A 23,808-nucleotide genomic window follows, 5' to 3' on the forward strand; every position below is an offset into this window, starting at 1 on the left:
ATAGGATTGTTGTGGAGTTAAATGAGATCACCTGTGTGAAAATAGTTTTAAAAGTTTAAAAGCGCTGTGTAAAGTATAAAGTGTTGCTGTTGTCGTGAGTGCTATTTTTTGGTGGGGAGGGGCTGATATCAATGAAAAACTGTCATAATGAGGTCTGTGTGGTACTTACTTTGTAAATCATTTTGGAGAAAAGAGTCAGGACTGATTAGCTTTACACTTACTTTGTGGTGTAGGGGTTTTTATGTGAAGGCCTCAGGGTAGAAAACAAAATAAGGTGATAAAAGTCTTATAAGAGGAACCCAAAGACAGGGAGAGTTCACTGGCTTAATTTCTGCATTTTCTAAAAGCAGATTCTGAATTAACACAACTGCCTGAGGTTTCTTCTGGCGTCCTTGTGAGTTGGCTGGTCAGGGAATGCTTGTGGGGCACCGTTAGCCTCCTCACATTGAGAGCATCTTACTCTGCAGGGCTCCCCCACATCAGTCTTTCTCATAAGCTTTCAATTTCTTGGTTACCTATTAACTGTCCTTGTTCTTCTTGGTAGCGTTATTGCAGTTTTTGGATAGTAGGTATAATTTTTTAAAATTATTTTTCCCAGAGCAATTATTTGCCTGAATGTTCATGTAAACCTGGCACAGAACTCATTGCTAGGGAGACAAGAGCTGCCCCGGGGCTTGGCGCTCAGGGCGCCCACCACCAGGCTCCTGCTAGATGAACAGGTTGCCTTGTCCCTATGAGGTTTTGCTTTTCTTCTTTGGGGACCTGTGTGGAAAATCAAAAGAAGTCATAGCCCTTCCTATTCACTCTTTTTCTGTTTTTTCACTTTTGAGTTTTACTGGCATCTCTTCCTCCTTGCTTCGCCGCCTCTGAACTCCATGTGTTCCATGCTTTCTTCTCCAGCTCTGGCACTCAGTTCTTGATCACAACAGCATGCTCATTCTCCCAGTTCTCAACTCAGCACTGTTCCCTGGCTGGCTCTAGCTTCTTCTCTCTCCACTTTTTCTTGCTTTGACTCTTGACTTCTTCCAGGAGTTGCTGCCTCGCCCTCTGAGCAGCACATGTTGGAGGTGGGCTTCTGCCTGCGCTGCTGGAGTTTGCTTTCCCTTGGCGTGCTCTTGTCCCTGTCGACCTGCTGCAGCTGTCCAGCCCTCTTGGGCCAGAGTGAGTTCTATGTCAGCGGCAATGACATTTTGTATGAACGACAGCTGTAGGTCAGGGGAGATGCATTTTAGGAGCCAGAAGCCATGGACCCTGATTTATTCTGGTACAGTATAATTAGTTTCCCTGAGATTCTCTGAAAAAAATCTTGCTCTAATGCAGTGTTTTTTAAACTGCTGATGGTGATTCATTAATGGAAGCATAAAAGCAATGTATTAGGCTGCAACTAGACATTTTTTTAAATGAAAGGAATTTGACATAAAGAATAGAAAATACAAATGTATCACATGCAGTAAGGGTATCCTATACGTTTAAGGTTGTGATATAAAATATTTTCTCCGAGTGGAAGTCGAAACATTTGAAAGCCATCGTTTTAATTATCCTTTAGTATTTTTAAAGCTCCTCTGATTCCCTTCTTCCCTCTTTCTTATAATGATAATTTAAGAAATTTATTTTTGTAGTTCAGATAAAGTAGATTTCAACTTGATTGAAAATTGAAACCCCAGTTAAGTTGCATGGCAGGTCTTCTATATTCCATGCAGGGCTTTGCCACCTAAACAGTGTAGCTTCCCAGCAAAGCCTCAGAAGGCATCTGCAGGTAAGGCAGCCACCTGGAGGTCCTTCTGTAGATGGGAGTCCCATCTGGGAGGCTTAGGAGGTGTAAATATGGCACACCTAAACCCTAACAGTTGATTTGTCCCAGATGCTATACATACACCGTGTGTGGGGTGATCGTAGTTTCCTAAGGGAATGGTGGAGACATTTCTGGGCTCCCACCAGTATGGGGAGTGGAGTACATTGGAAAGAGGTTCTGAGTTTCAGGACCCACCCAATGACCAGATTCTAGTGTTGTAGTTCTTTTCTCTGGCAGTAAGAAGTAGCTGTGTAGGATTTAAATGATTGTGGTTAATTATTGAATGTAGCATCTCTGGTCAGAGAAAGTATTACCATTCTTTTCAAATTCCTTATACCTTGTCTTATTACTGCTAGGATAAACTTCCACTGTTTTTTCTTGTGAGAAATATTTTTGAAAGGAAACTATGTCAAATGAATAGTTGGAAATTATGGCCCCCATAATATGTACAGTATCTTTTAAGTTTAAGGATTTACTAAAGTGAAGATCATTGTAAGATACTGTATGAAACCTGGCTTTCTTCTAATGATAATATAAGTAATTGTTTTCTTATAGTTAAAGTAGAATTAGAATATGGTCTAATTTGAGGACTAATAAATATTTTGGCCTTATTATCTTTATTTGTCATTGGATTTGAGGGCTTTATATTAGGACAATTATTTTATACCCATTAATGGCCAGGTAAAACAGTTAAGTGGCTTTTGTATTTCACTGAAGTCTGTTGTCTTACCTGAAAAAGTGCTTAGAATGGACAATCTGAGATTATATCCATGTTACTGTTCGGAGGGGAATAATTATGATTTTATGATTATATATTGATTTTCAAAATGTGTATAGTTTCAAATGCCTGATTTTAATGTCTTGTTAATATAAAAAGAGGATACAGTAGAAAGAAGTGAAACATTTAATTTGTTGAGAATTCTACATTAAATGAATAAATCCTCCTTCCTTCCCTGCCTGCTCCAGGGGTGTCTGTTAATGATTTAAAAATGTCATTATCCTATATTTTTCCTGACCAATCATTTGGGAGTATTTGTACATGTTGTTCTACCTGATGAAATTTTAAAAGTTGAAGATTGTCTTTCTCAAGAAAAATAATTAATTTTCTCTTGTTATGTAAACATTTACTTTGAAATATATTGATATTTCAAGGACTTTGGTATTTTACCCAAAGTATCATTTCTTCATACTGCCACACCTTAAAATGGAGCTCCTGTTTAAACTTTACCTGATATCACAAGTTTATCAATGTAAGTTAAATTTATGCACTAAATGACTTAAAATGAAGACTCTCCCTCCCCACTTTTGCCTTGAGTGTGTGGTGTCTTTGTTGGTAGAAATTTTGTATCATAATAGGGTACAAGTTGAGTACCTAATCTGAAAATGTGAAATTCAGAATGCTCCAAAATCCTAAACTTTTTGAGTACATGATGCTTAAAGGAAATGCTCATTGGGGCATTTTGGATTTTGGATTTTCGGATTAGGAATACCCAACCTGCAAGTATATAATGCAGATATTCCAAAGTCTGAAAAAATCCTAAATCTGAAACACTTCTAGTCCCAAGCATTTTGGATAAAGGATACTCAACCTGTACTTTATAAATTAATCTAAACCACACAGATTTTTAAAATTTTAGTTTTTAAAACTTAAAGAAATGTGTGTGCATTTCTCATTTGCAGCCTTTCTGTGTTTTCCCAGCCCCTTCTCACCCCTGCTGCCTCTCCTGTGTCCTTTGGGCCCCCTGTGCCTACACTGCTCTCTTCTAGAACAGAGCAAGGCCTCCAGAGTGTCCTTCCCTCTCCTTGTCCCGGTCCGAGTGGCCATACATGTCCACGTTTCACTTCTCCTATCCATTTAATGACTGAGTGTCATGGGAGAGTAGTGTGAGCGCTTCTGTTTGTGACTCTACTGAGTGAAATTGTGCAGTTTTCCTAACCCTCCACCTTAACAATGGCAGGGTTGAGCCAGTGACTTCTGAAACCTCTGCTAGTTCTAATAGTGTATGATAAAGTAATTCACAGTACGGTGTAATTAGGCTTAGCCTTCCAAGGATGGGGGAATGGATGTGTATTTTTCATTTAAAGCAATAGCTCATTGGTCTAAATGATACGTGGACTGGATATGTTTTTGAACATCTCCTCATCCTCCCCCCTTCCCCCAACTTAAACTATGATCCAGGGAACAAAATGCAAGGAGTCCATTTTTCAACCACTCATGTGCACGTATGTGTACTTCTTCTGTTCCCTCTTTTTGCATGTGGGGTGTGTGGAGGGAAGGTCACTGCTTTGTGAGAGAGAGTGGGTCAGTAGTAGAAACATCTTCTAATGCAGAAGGATTCCTTTATTTATAAACTCACTCCTCATTTGTTATGAGTATGCCTGAAAGGGCGAGAAAAAAAAAAAGTCATGCTCATTTGAAGGCTGTTCTATTCCTGAGTGGTAGGGGACAAAGCCTCCACCCCCCTCCCTGCCCCCGAGTCCGTGTACATGCTTCCACTCAGAAGGAGAGGCAGGAGGGTGCCAGTAAAGTCCCAGTACTGGTTCTCCCCATGGGACTGTCTATTTCTGGAGTCCGTAGTCCACTTAATTCTCATAGTCTCAGAGGAAGAAATTAAGAGCCAAGTCTGGGCCTTGGCCACAGTATGTGCAGGAGTCTGATTCTTTTGCATTATTGTTATTGCTATTATTTTTCTCCACTCATGATTTTCACTGTATATATCATTTAAATTTAGGGGTAGATAGATTAATGAGTACACTTTCTCCCTTAAAAAATGTCTTATGGAACACTTAGACTGTATATTTTTAAAGGATCATGTTTAAAATAATGTAGTTTTTGAAATTTTCATTTTTGAGGGGTTTGGTGGTTTTCTTCTCATATTTTCATCAGCTTAGTCTCATTTTTTCTCCCTTTGGCAGGAGAGAAAAGATACAGAAGCAGCCAGCCCCCTCACCCGCAGAGGGTGGGCTTTAGACTCTTGGTAACAATACAACCACATACTATACCCTGTCCCCCATCTTTCATTTAAAAAGAAAGAAGAAACCATTTCAGAGGCTATATTTAAAAACCACGCACACGGGTGCACATACGTGAATGAGTAATTTTTATGTGTGGTATACCATCCCCAGAGTAGAGAATGGCCTACATGATCAGTCTCTCCTCCTGTCCCCCACCATCGAGCTCCCTTCTGAACAAGAAGATGCCAGTTGCTTGACTCTTCGCTGGCTCTTTTAAAATTCTAGTCCTCTTCTGGTAAATCCCTATTTTCTGTACTCTTCTACCCCACTTATTTATCTCATTTATCTCCCTCCCATTTATCTCAAAGAGAACAGTCTTTTCAAAAATCTAGCATTCACTGCACATGTTCCAGTCATGCGGTTACCAAGTTGACATTGCAGCCTCAGCAAAGGTTATCTCTTTAAAATTCTCTCAAATTCCCCTTTGGCACATCCATTTTGGCAGCTGGGTTTATATAGGAAAGTGGTTTAGCTCTTTGCTCCTCTTTTTGTGCTTTATAAAAATAGAAATCTCTGGCCAGAAGGGCAGATAGGCAAGAAGCTCGTCTATAATTCCCACCCGTTGAGCTTCCTGAGTTTTTTCTATTTTACACTGTAGTAAACGGTGTCCTTACCATGTGCTTGTGACCAAGTGGGTGGTTTTTTAAAACATGAACATACTGCTGCCTGACACTTATTTTAAAGTCTTATTAGAAAACCCTGCTGTTCTAACATGTGTGTGAAGTACTGTTATACTGTTTTGACTTTTGATTTGGTAATCTTTTTGCATTTTTTAAAAACTAAAACAACTCAAAGATTATATTTGCTGATTCAGAATTACCTGTTACTGTTTGGGCAATAATATAACAAGAAAGATGGAAAATCCAAATTACTTTCCAGTGAGACGTATTCATTACTAAATAAATGACATCACATGTGTGCTTTCTTGGGACAGCACTTTCTTAGATGGAGACAACCAGATCCCTGTGAGACAGGCAGCACAGGCCTTTTTATTTTCAAGTAGCTTTTCTAGGAACGTGTTGCTTCTGTGAGCAGAATTACCCATTTATTACTATAGATTGCCTTCAGAGCCCTTTATTTCCTTCTGTACATATGATGACCTCCACAGCAATAGAGCTTTATGAAGTCGTGTTGATGCATTTCCATACTTATGATTCTCTCATTTAAAAATGACTGCAAGGCCGGGCGCAGTGGCTCACGCCTATAATCCCAGCGCTCTGGGAGGCTGAGGCAAGAGGATCATTTGAGCTCAGAAGTTCGAGACCAGCCTGAGCAAGAGTGAGACCCCCATCTCTACTAAAAAATAGAAAAAAATTAGCTGGACAACTAAAAATATACATAGAAAATAGCCGGGCATGGTGGCATATGCCTGTAGTCCCAGCTACTCGGGAGGCTGAGGCAGGAGGATCGCTTGAGCCCAGGAGTTTGAGATTGCTGTGAGCTGGGCTGACGCCACGGCACTCTAGCACGGGCAACAGAGTGAGACTCTGTCATAAATAAATAAATAAACAGACAGATAGATAGATAGATAGATAGATAACTGCATATGTTTGGTATGGAAAATACTTAATTTTGATTTTTTAAAAAAATGCAAATATTGGTAACCTAGATATCAAAGCTTTCACATTAGAAATAAACATGGCTTCTTCTACTGTTAAAAATTCTTTTCTACTTATATTATTATATGAATATGGCCTGCAAGCTCACAGGTGAATTTTTCACCCCAAGATGGTTTATGAAAGACCATTTTTAAAAATGCTAGTTCTGTTTTCTTCAAGAAATGGCAGTATGAATTAACATTTTTTTGCTCTTAGGTTCTGCTCCCCACCATACCAAATTTATATATGTTGGAAATATGCTGTCTTTTTTAGCTAAAAATTTTTAGAGTAAGATATATCATCCTGTGCACTACACACCTACTTTTCTCTCTGAACCTGCAGATTTTTTTCCTGTTATGCTTCTATTTTGTCAAAAAACACTGTAGACTTTATAAATCTGTGGTATTGAATGCCCTCGATGAATCCTTGGGAAGAAAGCATTTTAAAGTGCATAATTAGGGCACTTGAACATAAAACTACAATTATACACTTGTGTGTTAATTTTGTGTATAGTAAGACTTTAGTTCAACACTGGTTGTAAATGAGAGGAAGCATTTTACTGCCAGTGAATGCCTGCATTTTATGAATACTTAAATAAAATCTCCTCTAATTGGCTGACCTGGAAAGAAAGGTGAAAACATCTGTAGTTAGGTGGGAGAGGAGAATACTAAATGTATGTATATTAGAGGTTTTTGTTTTTTTTTCTTTAAGGTAACTAGAAAAGTAATCTTACTCTTGTGTACGGACTTGCTTGCTGTGCCTTTGGAGTCATTAATACTATTTTAGCTGCTGTGTCACAATAAAGACTAAGGAAGTGAAAGCAGTTTAGATTAGCCAGTGCAAATAATCAAGAGGCTGAGTGGTATAGAGTGGTATAGTGGTATAGTACTTGACAAGGAGTCTGATCTGGTAAAATACGGGCTTTGGCTGATATGATTGACTTGCATTGGTTGACCATATATTTGTTAATCAAATTCAATGCCACAGTTGGGCTGTACTCCTTGAAGCTTGCAAGAGTTAATTTTATGAAAACTAAAGGATGTACCACTGTACAAAATGGATAATAATGTTGCAGAACTTGTTACCCTGAAGAGATAACATGTAGTGGAAATATAAATTAATTTAAGAAGGGTATAAATAAATTCATGGGTAATAGATTCATAATGGTTATTAAGAGGAAATAAAGGCTGTTCAGGACATATCCCTGACTTCTGGAAATTGAGGTCATGAGAGGCACTGCCATTTAGTTCCCACAGCTGTATAGAATACTCACTCTGCAGAACATTGGTTTGACCTACTATTCGCTTAAGCTGTGATTTGCTAAATATAGAGCAATTGAGCTTAGAATAAGCAGAGAAATTTTGTAGGCAATTAATAATTGTAAAGAAATCCAGGAGGGATTGTATGTATAATATTTTACCATGTTCATGTCTTCATAATCTTGTGTGTACCCTGTTTAAGGATGTTTTATAAAACAAATTTGTTTTGAAAAAAGATTTATTACTGATTTAAAAAATGAGAACTGTTCAGTGTTGTTTCACAAATCAAAAGAAGTGTATTTATTTTCTGATACGAATTTCTAAAAATTTCTAAACTAATGGGGAGGGTTAAATTATCTCAGATATGTTGGCCATGTTACAGTCTGATAAAAAAAAAAAAAAAAAAAAAAAAAAAAAAAACCAGCACTGTTCATGGCCTGGAAGTTATCTGTGAGGAACCAGGGCATGGACAAAAATGCAAGTGGGTTCCATAGCAACATGAGATACACGTAACTAGCTTATTTGTGTGATTGGTCATGTAGGCTGTTCTCGAGTGTAGATGCTGCTTGACCCCTGAATATTTGGCAACTTGCCCAACTCCAGTCATCTTTTTTTCTGTTACTCAGGGGAAGCTGGACAGAATTAGAAGGAACTTAGTTTTAGTATACAATAAATGCTCAATATATGTTTGTTGACTGTCATTTTTCAAGCATGAAAGACTAATTTCAGGAAATTGTGGAATAATTTTTTTCCTTAGACAAGCCTAAGAACAAGATTTATTTTTTTTTAAATATGAAAGTGGGAAAAAAAGCACTTAAATTATTTAGAAGTCTCAATTGGGAACTTAGCTTAAGGGACTGTACAATGTAGAGCAGTTGTAAGATCTTGACCTTGTAAACTTTATTTATTACCTTCTAGCACATTATTTTTGACTGGACATGTTGATATAATAAAATTTCCTCATGCAGTTGGTTCAACCATGCATCAGCTTAGCATCTGAATTCCTTGCTGTGGGGAATTTGCAGTCTGTCTGTTATGCATGAAAAATAGTGCTTGATCTTTCTGTGAAATCAGAAACCAGCAGAATTTGCCACATTTGCACAAAGCTATTGTAAACTTAAGATTTTTCTTATATTTTTTGCCTTCCTCATTTGTAGAATTTACCTGGAAGAGTTCAAATCTATGATAAAAAACAAAAATTAAGGAGCTTTCTTCTGTTAAAGATAAATTGTTATAATACACTTTTCAATAACTCTTAGAGCAATAAATAATCTAAAATAAATTGCATTTTCTTCTAGATTCATGAAAAACACTGAGTCAGTTTAAGGAATGATAACATATTGGTATTTTGGTATATATTCTGTGAGGCTATTAATTCTTTACACACAACTGCATATAGATTTTCATATTTAAAAATAGCATTATATTATATATTGTTTCATAGTCTGCTACCTTTAAATCCCATCTCAATCCATGGATAGAACTTTTTGCTATTAAATATATATTATCTATAATGAGAATCATTATTTGTAATGGCTCTATAATATTTTATGGAATCTCCTCCCCTCCTTTTTTTTTTTTTTTTTTAAACCATTCCCCTTGATGGACAATTAAACATTTAGGCTATTTCCGTATTTTTGAGTGGGACAGCAGTGAACTCCTGGCTACACATATCTTTGCATACTGGTTTCATACTTTTTATTAAGATAAATTCCCAAAAGTAGGATTCTGGGACAAAGGGATATTGTTTCTATATATACTATGACTTACCTTAGGTATTTTGCATTTGTGTACCATGATTATTTCAGTATGTCCAACTGCTCTGTAATATTTTAGGTTATGTAAAATGAGAACACGAAAACTCACTGTTAAGCATCTAGGGACAGTCATTTAATTATCAAACAGAAAATTTACATCTAGGCTTAAATAAGACAGGAACGATTTAAGCATAAACATGTTACAGAACTATAAAAATGTGAGGTCAACAGTTTAGATACTTCTGTATTAAATGTATGTAAATATTCCACCAACATTTTAAGCTTTAATTTACATACAATAAAATACCTTGATTTTAAGTGTACAGTGCCTTGAGTTTTGACAAATATGTAGATCCAGGAAACCACTGTCCTAATTAAGATATAGAATATTTCCATCACTCCCAGAAAATTCCCTCATTCCTCATTCCAGCCAGTCCCCATATCCCATGACCCTTGTGATTTCTGTCACAATAAATTAATTTTGCCTGATTTTGAACTTCATATAAACAGATTATATAGTGTGTTGAGTATACATTTAATATAGTTCCTTTTTTTAAAAAAATATAGTTCTCGAGGGAAGAATAAATATCAAACTGTTCTTAGAACAAAAAGATCCAAAGCCGATGTGAAAATTATATAGAATAAAAACAATAGGTCTTGCAAAACAATGAAACTGGACCCTTTACCTTACACCATATAGTAAAATTAACTTATAATGTATCTCAGGCATAAACATAAGAGCTAAAACAAAAAGCTATAAAACTCTTAGAAGAAAACATAGGGGAAAAGTTTCAAGGCATTGGATTTGGCAGTGATTTCTCAGATATGTCACTAAAAGCATAGGCAACAAAAGAAAGGATAGATAAATTAGACTATATCAAAATTCAAGACTTATGCATCAAAGGGGACACTATTAAGAGAGTGAAAAGGCAACACACAGGAGGAAGTATTTCCACGTCATATATGTGATAAGAGGTTAATATCCAGACTATATAAAGCACTCCCACAACTCAGCAACAAAAAACACACAACCCAATTAAAAAATGGGCAAAGGACTTAAATAAACATTTTTCCAGAAAAGACATATAAATGACCAATAAGTACATGAAAAGATGCTCAACCTCTCTGATCATTAGGGAAATGCAAATCAAAACCACAATGAGTGTGATATCAATTCACACCCGTTAGGATGGCTGTTATCAAAAAAACCCAGAAAATTGGAGCCGGTGTGCATTGCTGGTGGAAATGTAAAATGGTACAGCCACTGAGTAAAACAGCATGGTAGTTCTCAAAAAATTAAGCATAGAATTACCATGTAATCCAGGAATTCCACTTTTGGGTATATACCCAGAGAAGTATTAGCAAAGATTTGAACGAATATTTGTAAAATCATGTTCGGAGGAGCATTATTTACAACAACCAAAGAAGCAACCTATGTCCATCAGTGGGTGAATGGATAAACAATATATGGTATATACATTCAGTGGCCTTCAAAAGGAATGAAACATGATACATGTGGACACATGCTGCAACAGGATGAACCTTGAAGACATTATGTTAACTGAAATAAGCCATGCACAAAAGGACACATACTGTGTTTTTCTGTTTATATGCGATAGCAAGAATGACCACATTCATAGAGATAGAAAGCGCATAATAATCGTTGCCAAGGTGGGGTGGGGAGAAGAAAGTGGAGTTATTATTTAATGGGCACAGAGTTTCAGTTTTGTTTCTTTTTTTTTTTTGAGACAGAGTCTCACTCTGTTGCCCGGGCTAGAGTGCCATGGTGTCATCCTAGCTCACAGCAACCTCAAACTCCTGGGCTCAAGTGATCCTACTGCCTCAGCCTCCCGAGTAGCTGGGACTACAGGCTTGCGCCACCATGCCCGGCTAATTTTTTCTATATATTTTTAGCTGTCCAATTAATTTCTATTTTTAGTAGAGACGGGGTCTCGCTCTTGCTCAGGCTGGTCTTGAACTCCTGAGCTCAAACGATCCACCCGCCTCGGCCTCCCAGAGTGCTAGGATTACAGGCGTGAGCCACTGCACCCGGCCTAGAGTTTCAGTTTTGGATGATGAAATTCTGGAGATGGATAGTGGTGATAATTGCACACAGTGTGAATGTACTTAATATCATTGAAGTGTACACTTAAAATGGTTAAAATGATAAATTTTATGTATGTTTTAAGCACAGTAACGAATAGGTCTTTAATGTAGAACCTTGAAGATAAGGAGAAACGTGCTCATTACGTTACACAGCAAAAAATTAGCATGTTATTGTAGAATTCAGAAGTGGGGAGTTTTCATATTAAATATGTCTGTGATAAGTTTAGGACAGTGTCAAGTATTTCTTTTGTCCCTAAATTGTTGTCCTCCAAAAGGAGAGACAAACTGATTATGTAAGTAGATTCAGGTGTGCAGAGGAAACGGCTCCATGATAGAAACTGGGGTGTGTTTTAGTGTCCTAACATGAAAGCTCACATCAGGGAGCATTCTGATACCTGTCCCAAACGGTTTTGCTAGCTGTCATGGAGATAGATCATTGGACTGGCCATTGTTCAGCTCAAGGCAGAAGCTCTTACATTTCCATTGTCAGCGATGTGGGATTTTATACTTGTTTTAGGAAGCTCAGTCAAGAAATATTCATTGAGCTGTGAGTGCAGGCCAGGCGTTCTGAACACAATGGCGAGCTGAACTAGCCAGGCCCTGTCCTGTGCAGAGTTTACATTCCAGTGGCTGGGTGGTGTGCTTGCGGTCAGATAAGTTTGAGAAATCTTGGATTAAAAGGTGGACAGACTTCTTAACTTTTTAAGGATTTCACAGATCCTTTAATATGTTCATATAGTATGTTTTATTTTTATAGTAGGTTTATTTCTCAAACTTTTTTGACTATAGAACTTATTTCTATGAGATATCTTGCTGAATTAGTATTCCCTGTGGGACCCATAGGGAAATGCTGGCATAAAGTCCTTTCTGCCAGGGATTTACCAACCTGCAGGACACTTTCCCTTGGGAGAAGACCATAACGAAGTCTCCGTCCTAGTCCTGTCCCAGGCGAAAGGCCTGGAAGAGATTAGGGCACCTGGTCTTGTAGTCAGGGAGGGGTCTCCTGAGCGGAGTCTTAGTGGGGCCTATTTAAGTAAAGTGGCAGTGGAAGGACCTCTCTGAGCGTCCCTACCTTGTGCATTGGGGCATGGGGACTTGTGTTGAGGCAATAGCTTCATTGTAGAAGGTAAAAATGAAATTTCAGCATTTGGAAAAGTACAGAAACAAATATAACAGACACACTTGTGTAATACCAGATTTGTAGGTGCTAATATTTTGCCTCATTTGCATAACATCTCTGTTTTAAAAGGAACAGATACAAGGCTGAAGCCCTGCCCCATCACCCCCCCTGCCCCCACCTCAGAGAGTTGCATATTTCCTTTTCAAGGCATGTTTTTTTGTTTTGTTTTATTTTTGAGACAAAATCTTGCTTTGTTGCTTAGCTCACTGCAGCCTCAAACTCCTGAGCTCCGGCTGTCCTCCAACCTTAGTCTCCCCGTAGCTATAACCGTGCTCAGACAAGGCATATTTCTGTACTTTTACTATATGTGTGTTCATAAACAATATATACTACTATTTTGTGTATTAAAAATTTATACAAATGTTAGGATACTGCATTAATCTTTATTGCTTTCTTTTTAAACTTAACATATGTTTTAGATTTGAACCATTTTGATATGTGGATCTTATTCCTTCCTTTTTACAACTTTATAGAATTTAATTGTGTGACTATAACAAAGTTAATTTTCCTCATTTACCTCCTTTTCTGGAGTTAGATTGTGTCCTCTTCCTGACAATTGTAAACAGGACTGCATTGAATATCCTTCCTGGGACACGTGTGAGTGTTTCATGGGTGTATACTGACCAGGTGCATTGCTGGGGCACAGGGTCAGTGCGTCTTAGTGGGAAACTGCCCTCCAGAACTTCTTTAGAAAGAAGAAGGGGGAAGAAGGTAAACTTCGATCATTTCATTGATTTTGGAGTATGGGCAAAAAGTTGTGTATGGTGAAATGGAACGTGGGGTCCAGATCCTGCACAATTAACACCATACAGAGACGTAGAAGTTAATAGTGTGTCCTCGATTAGGGTAGTTCTAAAATAAATACTTAAAGTAAGTGAATTATTTTTAGCTATACTTTCTCTTTCCAATAATGTTTGGAAGCATTCACTTTTCTTTGAAAATTGAAATAATTTTTTTGTGTGTGTGTTCTCATGCACCACTTAAAGGCCCTCCTTATTTAGAAATGAGTGAACTAAATTCTTATTTTTAAAATAACAAACAGAACAATTCTGATCCTAAGCATTTTCTGGAGCTTTCCAATTAGTGCTATTTTTTAAAATTTAAACTGTGCTAAAGGCACAGAACATTTGTTGGGCAATAATGACTTACTAGGGTTAGCAGTTTAGCACCATGCTATAGTTGGTATAAATTTCAGTGTTTTCGGCTGTGAATGAAGCTGAACACGTGTATCAGATTTGGATGGTACAAGTGATTTCCATATTATAATGTGTTCCTTGATTAGTTTTTATATGAGAAAAACTTGCTTTAATAATCCATTGAACAGCATTCATTCACTCATTCAGCAAATATTTGTGGACAGTCAGATCCTTTTCCAGGAGGCGTACCATGAGTTTGGGAGTTTATATTCTAGTGATAAGGATAGACAATAAACACATGAACACCCAATTAAGTTGTTAACTAAATAACCAAGACAGATAATCTCCACGGTGGTAAATGAAGTGGGTAATGGCGTGAGAAGACTGGTGTTCAGGGCTGTGCCCAGTTAGTTGGGCTGGTCAGGGAAGGGGTGCTGCCTGAGTCACAAGAGCTTTGTATCCCCAACTTTCAGCACCTGCCCCCTGGCACTCAGGAACTGTTGGTGAAATTTCACTTGCTTACAACAGGTGATCTTAGTTATCCTGAATGTGATTTAGAGCTAAGAGATCAACAAAAAAGCTCTCAGCAGCCCAAACGGGTTTCACAAAGCTTGAGACAATAAAGCTCATGTGCTGGCCTCCTGGAATGGTCCTCTGGGCCTTCCTCATTTTAACAACGCATACGGCAGGTTCGGGTAGCGGACTGAGCTTGCAGTGATGAGCAGTGTCTGAGTGCCTGGATGGCCTGTGAGCAGAGGGCCAACCGGCAGAAACAGGAACTCAAGAGTTACAGCCTGGAGCTTCTGGCAGAAGGCTGTGGGGCCTTCGTGTATTGTGGTTCAACCTGTCAATTTATGTTTCGTAATACTGATTGCTTTAAGAAGTCTGAAAAGCGTATAGTAGATCTTTGAAAGCCATACACCTAAATGGACTATAAAACAAGAACAATAATGACCACAGAAGAATTAGACTTTAGTTCCAGGCAGTTAGGGTATTATATTGAGAAATTGGTTCTTAAAGTTAACACTCAGGAAATAATTAATATTTTAGAGATAGCATTCCAACCGTTAGTTTAATAAGTAATAATAATATCTGTATAGACTTCAGGTGGGATTATTGCTTTTCTGAGTATAGTATCAATATGAATTACTAGAGAAAATAGCCCCATTTTACAGTTGCAGATGTTAAGACAAACATAGTTAAGAAGTTGACCATATTCACACAGCTAAGGTGCAATAGGAATTTGATTTAGATTCCATACATTTATGGGTCAAAGATTCTTTAACTAAACTAGAGTTTAGGAATCTGTTCTGTCGTGGTTCGCATTTAAGGCCAGATGCAGTTGATTTGCACTGGGCCTTAGGTCTAACGGATAGCCCGATTGTGCTGTTACAGGTTTCCTCCCTGTAAGGCTCACAGAGGGTGAGGTGCTGGTGAATTTGGTCCCAAATGAATGAATGAGACCATGTATCTAAAAAGGATAGCAAATCGGTTTCTGATTATGGAAGACACTAATAAAAACTCCCAAGCAGGTGTTTTTGATGGCTTTGCTTCCCCTCTGCAGGTCCCCTCTTTCCGCAGACCATCACTAGAGCTCCACTGAAGATTCGCTTATGTTTCTACCTATCCTCTCCTTGCCCCATGACCTACCCTCAAACTTCCCGGACTTGGAATAGATAGTAAAAGATCCTAGTAAGTTTGTGGCTGCTATATTGTTAGGTTCCAGAATTTGTCCTGTTGTCTTGCTTGGAAAACAGAGCCCCCTTCCCCACATGACACTTCCATATTGTGTGTAAGGATTTCTGTAAACCAGAAAGTCAACATATTAAAGCGCAATTCATAGGGGAGTTGCTGGCTGTGTTGACTGAGCTTTACAGTCATTTTAACACTGGCAGAAGTGTTATCCTAACTGCTTCAAATCAAACTGCAAAGACACTTGTGTGAAATATAGTATTAGATATCATATCAAACATATGGGTGTTGAACGGGAGGATGTGTGTTGTAGTATATGGTATTCTAGCATGTGGAGTTGTATTTTATGGAAATTCGTTGGCTTGGCTTATGGCAGGGACATACATTCATTATATGAGATATCAAGCTGTAAAATAAATAAAAGCAAAGAATTCAACTGTGCTGTTAAATGCTTTTCAGTGCAAACTTGTCTGCTCCAACAACTTAGGCTCAGTGTGCTAAAAGGCATTGTGAATCATTGTGGTCACATTTATTCTGATCATTGCTGATAGGTCTTAAAAATAATCTGGATCGAATTGAAAGGAATAGGAACTTTAGCTTTCTCATTTTTTTTTTCTTTTACCCCATTGTATGTGTTATGAATTAGTGCGCTAATTTGTCTTAGAGGCTAAATGGTTTAATATTTTCCTCTTTCACGGTTCCTTCTTTTTCCTGGGTCAGTATTTCTGTAGTGAATTTGGGCTTAAGTGTGTATCTGGTGCTGTCATTACTTTCCTGAGCGTGTGGGCTTATGGGGCTCAGGTTCTCGGAGTTCTCAAGTGGACCATATTGTGGTATTAAACAGAATGACTTCACCATTCTTCTTGGGGGTGTTTTTTGCTGTCCTGATATCTTGTTTTTCTTTTCCTTTCCTGCTCTTTCTTGCAATTAGAAAAAAATAAAGCCAATAGATTTCTCATGTAAAAAAAAGAAAAAACAAAAAATACTGTCAATGGTGCATTTATTGCATGAGAAAGGATTTTCCCCTGAATAATGCTTTCAAGGATTTTTAGGCTCATGTAAATTACAAATGGAGAAGACTGAGTTAGGCCGTTTTTCTCTACATCTCTGTCATTTACAGTGTAGTACAATTTGCTTTACATTGCTACCTGTTTTATCAACTAAGAAAAAATGGTAAATGAAATTATTAATATAACTGGCATATATCTGCTATAAATGCAGTTGGAATGTTCTAAATTTTGTTATTCTGAACTTACAAACAAACATGTACCCTATAATGCACCCAAACTACAAGCATCCTACAAAATATTAGTGAGTTAACTTGGACTGTTTGAGTTCATTTTAATTTTCACTGTTGTATGGGAATGGATTTAACATAATGCTTCTTTGACTTTCTTAGCAGAGTCTGTTTTTATTTTTCAATGTCAGTTATTAGGAGCTTTTTTCCCCCCACTAAATTTTTATGATGTTATCAATAGTTAATATATGATAAGATATGATTGTTTTTAAAGGCAAATTCAAATTATCTTTGACTTCATTGATAGTATGTGAATAGAAGGCAGCATGTCGATTTGTCTAATGAACAGAGGATTAAAAATATTGAATGCAGTTGCTTAGCAGAGAACCCCCTTCATGTTCCTGAATTGAAACCATATTTGATTTCATTTAATTGCACATTTTGACTTTCTCATTTGCTTTGCTTGATTTTTTGACAGATGCCACCTCAGTATGGACAGCAAGGTGTGAGTGGTTACTGCCAACAGGGCCAACAGCCATATTACAGCCAGCAGCCACAGCCCCCGCACCTCCCGCCCCAGGCGCAGTATCTGCCGTCCCAGTCCCAGCAGAGGTACCAGCCACAGCAGGTGAGCACAGCACACTGCTCCCAGGGCTCTGTTTTCTTCTCCAAAAAACAGATCGGGCTCCGAAACATCTTCCTGTCTTGTTTTAAAAATTATGTTCTCAGTGGAAGAAAATGTAGTTTTGAGAAAATGCAAAACTGTAAACCTAATCTAATTCCCTCCCTCCCTTCCTTCCTTCCTTCATGTTTTGGGATTGAAGGGTGGAAAGAATGACTAGTTTAATAGTTGCTTGCATTACTGGTTAGTGACAGCAGAAAGTGTCAGTCATTCCTTGTTCTTGTCGTTTGTGTTCTGAATCTTTCAAGAAAGTACTCTGCCGCTTTGTCAAGGCTTATTCAAGAGAAGGGTTTTATCGATCATTTAATCCTGCTAGTTAGCACATGCATGGTATTTTTATCTTGACCTTTTTTTGTTTTTGTTTTAATGGTAAGTGCTACTGCATCAAAACATCGTTGCCTTTGACAGTGTTTTTCTTAAATGAGCTCATAAACAGAAAATCACTTCAATTGCAATATTGAAATACTAATGGGAATCATATACTTTAAATATATTAAGCAGTTTCTCATTTAAATTAGCCTCGTTAAGTACTCTTGTAGGTTGTTGGACTATATATTACAGATTACATGATTTGTAGAAAAATAGTACATACATATGTGGTAAAATGATTCAGTTTCATTTTGTTTTAGAGACTGTCGCTCATTAGTGACATGAAAAGGAGCCCTGAGTCCTGATAAAACTTTTACAGCACTTCTAGTCGTGAGCATCAAAATGCAACTTTCCATTTTAATATTTTCTTCTCATCTTTTTCTTTGATGAGGTGGGGGTGGTAAAGAAAGGATGAATGCATGTGGCATAGACTTTTTCATTTTTAAAGAGCTTCTTATGTGGCTTGAAAAGATTGCTGATACTAAGCAGAGTAAATATATGGAGCTTAATTTTATTGATCTGGCTGATTTCTGAAGTGTTTTCTTGGGTTTGTTGGAGTCTGTTCCCACATGACTTCTATTACAGAGTTCTAAAGAGAGTTGATTACTTTAAACAAAACATATTAAAACAGCTGCTGAGATACAAGATCTAGTACAATCTTGGTTTTTGCATATATGTGTTCAAAGCTGTGGCAACATATCTGGGGTTTGTAGAAGTAGGGATATACATTATTTCAGAGTTATCAGGTGAAGTCTTTTATTAAAATGTGTGAAAATTTTAAAACACTTTAATATCAGTTCTTTTTATATGAGAGAGACTGGTATCTGGATTTTTGATAAAGTTATAGGTTTTTCCAAGGGGCTTTCAGAGCCTTATTGAACTTACCTGTAGACATAGAATGTTTTGTCATGTCATCAAAATTTAAGGACTCAATAGAGAGATTACATTACTCATTTTACTTCAGTGCACTGAAATGAATTTCTGATTGTAAAACCAATTTGATTAAGGATTCTGAGTGCCTGTCATTTCCTTCAAGACCAAGCTCAAAATTTACTTCCTTTATGATGCATTCACCGATGACTTCTAACACGTGGCAATTAGTTATTTAATATCTTTTACATTTAAATATTTAAAGCATGCTACAGGTAAAATCTTACTGTGAACGAATACTATTGTAATGTGCTTAGTTTAGGGCTATCTTATGCTTTGATTAATACTATCACTGTTTTATTGATTTGAATACAGTTAGTTGTATGGAAAGAAATAATATATAACTATGATTCTTTAATGTACATGTCACTTTGTATATTCTGAGTAAAACCAAGCATTCCTCAAAGTATGTTGGAAGTTTTTTTTGTTTTCATACTTGATAGCTATTAATATAAAATACCTGAGTATTTTTTAAGTTTTGTTAAACTGTTGTGGGACCAGGAGGTGGAAGTCAAAGATTAGGCAGCCTAATCAGATGGTCCGGTTTGACAGTAACAGTCCTTGTTTTTAGGGAGTTAGATGGCTAGATAGATTCAGAAAGTTTCCCGAAGAAATGAGATCTAGCATTGTAGATATATTTAGCACCTACAAACCAAGATAATCCCCCGATAGCTGTCCTAAAACAAAGTAAAATTTATCAATGGAATATTATTAAAATCAAGCCAAATTTTAATAAAATTTGTAATACTGAATTTATATACATTTAAAACCCTAAGAAGTTCAACCATATTTAATCAGCCAGTAGTTCATAACAATCAGAACATTCCTTTCTGCAGACTTAGACTTTTGTTTCCAAATGTGGCATATGTATCATCAATTGCTTTTATATAAGGCAATCAGCCAGCAAACAATACTTTGTGTTTTTTGTTAATGTGATTGATACAAAAGGTAATTTTAAGGTTCCTTTAAGACATATCACTTTATGTCTTTAACATTTCTAACATATTTAATGTTTTGACCAGTCGATATGTGTACAGATTTCAAAAATTTTAAGGTATAAGGAAAGGATACAGAGAAAAGTCTCCTTCCCATCTTAATTCCCCCTGCCCACTTCACCACCCCACCCTTTGCCAGATAACCACTTTATTAGTTTATTGTATGTTTTTCTGGAGTTTCTTTATATGAAAAAGCACAGTATCACATTTTAATTTTTACATAAATGATGGTATATGTAGTATAATATACTATACGCATGCTTCTGTTTTTAATCCACCCCCTTCTCTACCCACTTAAATATATTTTCTGGAGATCATTTCAAAGGAGTACATAGAGCTAGCCCGCTTTCTTTTTATAGCTTCATTCCATTTTATAGACATACCATAATATATTTAACTTTTCTCTTTGATGGACATTTAGATTATTTCTAGTTATTTGCAATTAAAACAATGCTGCCGTAATAAACTTTGTATATGTGTCGTTTCCTAAGTGGGCAATAATACCTGCAGAATAAATTCCTAGAAGTGATGCTGCTCGGACAAAGGGTGTGTGCATTTGTAGTTCTAGTAGATGTTGCCAGATTGTTCCCCTAGAGGTTGTACCAATTTACACTCCCACCATCTATGTGTGAGAGGACCTGTTCCCTACACATGTGCTGGTTTTACAAGGCTTCTGGATTTTTACCAATCTGATACAGGTTGAGCAACCTTACTCTGAAAATCTGAAATCTGAAATACTCCAAAATCTGAAACTTTTTGAGCGCCAACCTGATACCACAAGCAGAAAATTCCACACCTGACCTCACGTGACAGGTCACAGTGAAAACACACTTGAAACATTGTTTCATTCACAAAATTATTTAAAATTTTGTATAAAATTACATTCAAGCTATACGTGTAAGGCTATGCATATATATATATATATATATATATGAGAAACAAATGAATTTCATCTTTAGAGTTGGGTCCCATCTCTAAGATATCTCATTATGCATGTGCAAATATTCCAAAATCTGAAACACTTCTGGTCCCAAGTATTTCTGATAAGGAATATTCAACCTGTAATAGGTTTTAGTTTACATATATCTTATTATGAGTAATGTTGAGTGTCATCTTACATATTTAAAAGCATTTATATTTTTTTCCTGGACTATAATATCTTTTAATCTTGAATTTTTTCTATTCAGTTTTTGGTCTTTAAAAATTGATTTAAAAAGCTCACTCTTTTATGTTAGGGAGACTAGGCCTTTGTCAATGATATGAGTTTCTAACTTCCCCCTTAGCATTTATCTTTTGACATTAGTAATGGAAGGTTTTTTTTGTCATGCAAAAGCATTTTCTTTTTTTTTTTTTTTCAATTTTTATGTAGTCAGAATTATTAATCTGTTCTTATGACTTCTGCATTTTATTTTTATTGGGGGTTTGAAAGACCTTTTATACTCCACAGTTGTAAAGGAACTCTCTCATGTTAGTTTGTAGTATTTTAATATATTTGTTTTTACATTTCATTTATTGTAGTCTACGAAGAGAGAGATGGTTCAGCCTAATTATTTTTTCCTAGAACTTGGTTGTTCCTAGAATTTTCTTGTGCAGGCTATTACATTAATCAGGGTTGTATTATATTAGTCAGGGTTCTCCAGAGAAATAGTGTCAATAGAATGTGTATATATACAAAGAAAGAGATTTATTATAAGGAATTGGCTTACACACTTAGGGAGGTGGGCGAGTCCAAAATCTGCAGTGTGGGACAGCAGGCTGGAGATGCAGGAGAGCCGAGGGTACAGACGGAGTCCGAAGGCAGTTGGCTGGAGAATCCCCTTTTGCTTAAGGAAGGCTGGTCTTTTTATTATTTATTATTTTATTATTTATTATTATTTATTTATTTAGTGCTTCAGAATAATTGGATGAGGCCCACCCATGTTATGTAGGTCAATCTACTTTAACTCATACTGTCCGATTTAAATTGTTAATTTTATCCAAAAACACGCCTTCTACGGTCACACATAAAATTAACCATTGCAGCTCTTTTCCCCATTGATTGGAGGTGCCACTAAAATCATGTGCTCACTTTCCTTAGGTGCATGGTGTTTGGGCTTATTCTAGGGTTTCTTTTCTTTTCCATTGGTCATTCTATTAATGCATCCGTGCTATACCATTTTTATTATCTTTTAGTATCTGGTAAGATTAACATATCCTCATCCTTCTGTTTCAGAGTTTTCTTGGCTATTTGTATTTGTTTATTTTTCACATAAACTTTTCATTTCTTACTATGCTGAGAACTTTTGTCTTTTGTAATGAGATCTTTTCTTTTATTATTATATCTTTTTCCGTGAAACAGATGGTACTTATAAAAAAAAAAAACAGTAAAACAAACAGAAGTACCTTACTTGAACAGTCTTTGCCTTGTTGAAGCCCGCTGACCAAAGACCAGGAATATACTTGTAAACTGTATCCTTTAAAAATTATATTTTCTTCTCGTTATTGGTATGTATAAATGCAGCACACTTTTTGTATATTAACTTTGTATGTCCAGTGAACTTTTAAGTTCTTATTAATTCTGTAGTAATTCTACTAATTCATCAATTTTCTTAGGTTTTCTCATTAAAAAATCACCACCTGCCCACTTGTTTATCTTTCTGCAGACTGTCTTCTCCAAATATATTCTTCGAAAAGAATGGCCATTCCTGTATTATCCGTGATTAAAACAAAAGCTTTCAGCATTTTATCATTAAATACCATGTTTATTCTTTCTCTTCTTTTTTTTTTCCTTTTTTCCTTTTCCTTTTTTTTTTTGTAGCTGCCCACTCTTGGGCTAAGGAAGTTCAACAATGGATGCTGAATTCTATCTTTTGACTTTTTTGTTATGTATTGAGAAGATCACCTTGTTTTTTACTTATAATCTGTTGTTGGGGTAAATTACCTTCTTTTAAAAGTATTAAACCAAACTTGCATTGTAGAATAAGCCTAGCCTCATAAATATTATCTTTTTTATACTTCACTGGATTCAGTTTACTGACATTTGTTTAGGTTTCTTGAATCATAAATTCATGAATGAGATTGAGCTATGATTATCCTTGTTGTGAGGTTTTGGTATCTGTATTTTAGAGCTTTGTAGAATGAATTGGAGACTAGTCTCTTTTTTAATTCACTGAAAGAATTTGTGTTACGTCATTATCTGTCCCTTGAATGTTTGGCAGAAGTGTTTATAAAGCTGTAAAGGATTCTGTAGCTCTTGAGTTTTAGCTTTTGTCTCATCCCTCATTTTTAACTTTTGATTCCATTTGTTTTGTGATTGTAGGCATATTCAAGCTATTGATTTCTTCTTGAGTCAGTTTTCCTTAATATTCCTATACATTTGGAATTTGTCCATTTCATTTTCTTTTTCAGCTTTATTAACATAAAGTTAATAATCTTTATTATTTTAATCTCTGTAACATCCAGAGTTAAAACATAATGTTTTTTCATGAAGTGTTTTCTTCTTTCTTTTATTCTTTTAAAAAAATTTTTTATTTTAGAGACATGGTCTCACTCTGTTGCCCACGCTAGAGTGCAGTGGTGTGTTCATAGCTCACTGTAACCTCAAACTCCTGGGTAAATGATCATCCTGCCTCAGCTCCCGAGTAGCTGGGACTACAGATGCGTGCCCCCACCATGTGCTAATTTTTAAATGTTTTTTGTAGAAACCGGGTCTCAGGGTCTCCTTGGGTTGGCCAGGCTGGTCTTGAACTCCTGGCCTCAAGTGATCCTTCTGCCTTGGCCTCCCAGCAAAAACAGGTGTGAGCCACCATTTTGAGCCTTTCTTTTATTCTTGATAAAAGCCTTTCCTAAGCAACTTTGCTCTTTATCTTTTCTATTGTATGTTTGTTTTTTTTTAATTTAATGAATTCTGCTCTTACCTTGATTATGTCTTGCTTTTTGCCTTATACTTATTTTGCTGTTCTTTTTTTCCACTAAAGTGAATGTTTAGCTTTCTGGAACCTTTTTTGTCTGATAAGCAAAATATGAAACTAAAAATTTTCCTCCTAAGTACTGCTTTGGCTGAATCTCTCAAATTTTGATA

At 36.5% G+C, this 23,808-nt stretch overlaps 1 protein-coding gene across 3 annotated transcripts in view; it reads left to right on the plus strand.

Moving 5' to 3' along the window:
- The window catches only part of ARID1B (AT rich interactive domain 1B (SWI1-like)), a 398,242-nt gene that overhangs the window by 97,475 nt on the left and 276,959 nt on the right, over nucleotides 1-23,808 (plus strand). For all 3 annotated transcript variants that reach the window (XM_012646847.1, XM_012646845.1, XM_012646846.1), the window contains exon 3: nucleotides 17,251-17,400. In XM_012646847.1, coding sequence (XP_012502301.1) covers nucleotides 17,251-17,400 — 150 coding nt within the window. The remainder of the gene's footprint in view (nucleotides 1-17,250; nucleotides 17,401-23,808) is intronic.

The sequence above is a fragment of the Propithecus coquereli genome, unplaced genomic scaffold (genome assembly GCF_000956105.1).
Source record: "Propithecus coquereli isolate 6110/MARCELLA unplaced genomic scaffold, Pcoq_1.0 Scaffold25, whole genome shotgun sequence".
In the NCBI taxonomy this organism is placed as follows: Eukaryota; Metazoa; Chordata; class Mammalia; order Primates; family Indriidae; genus Propithecus; species Propithecus coquereli.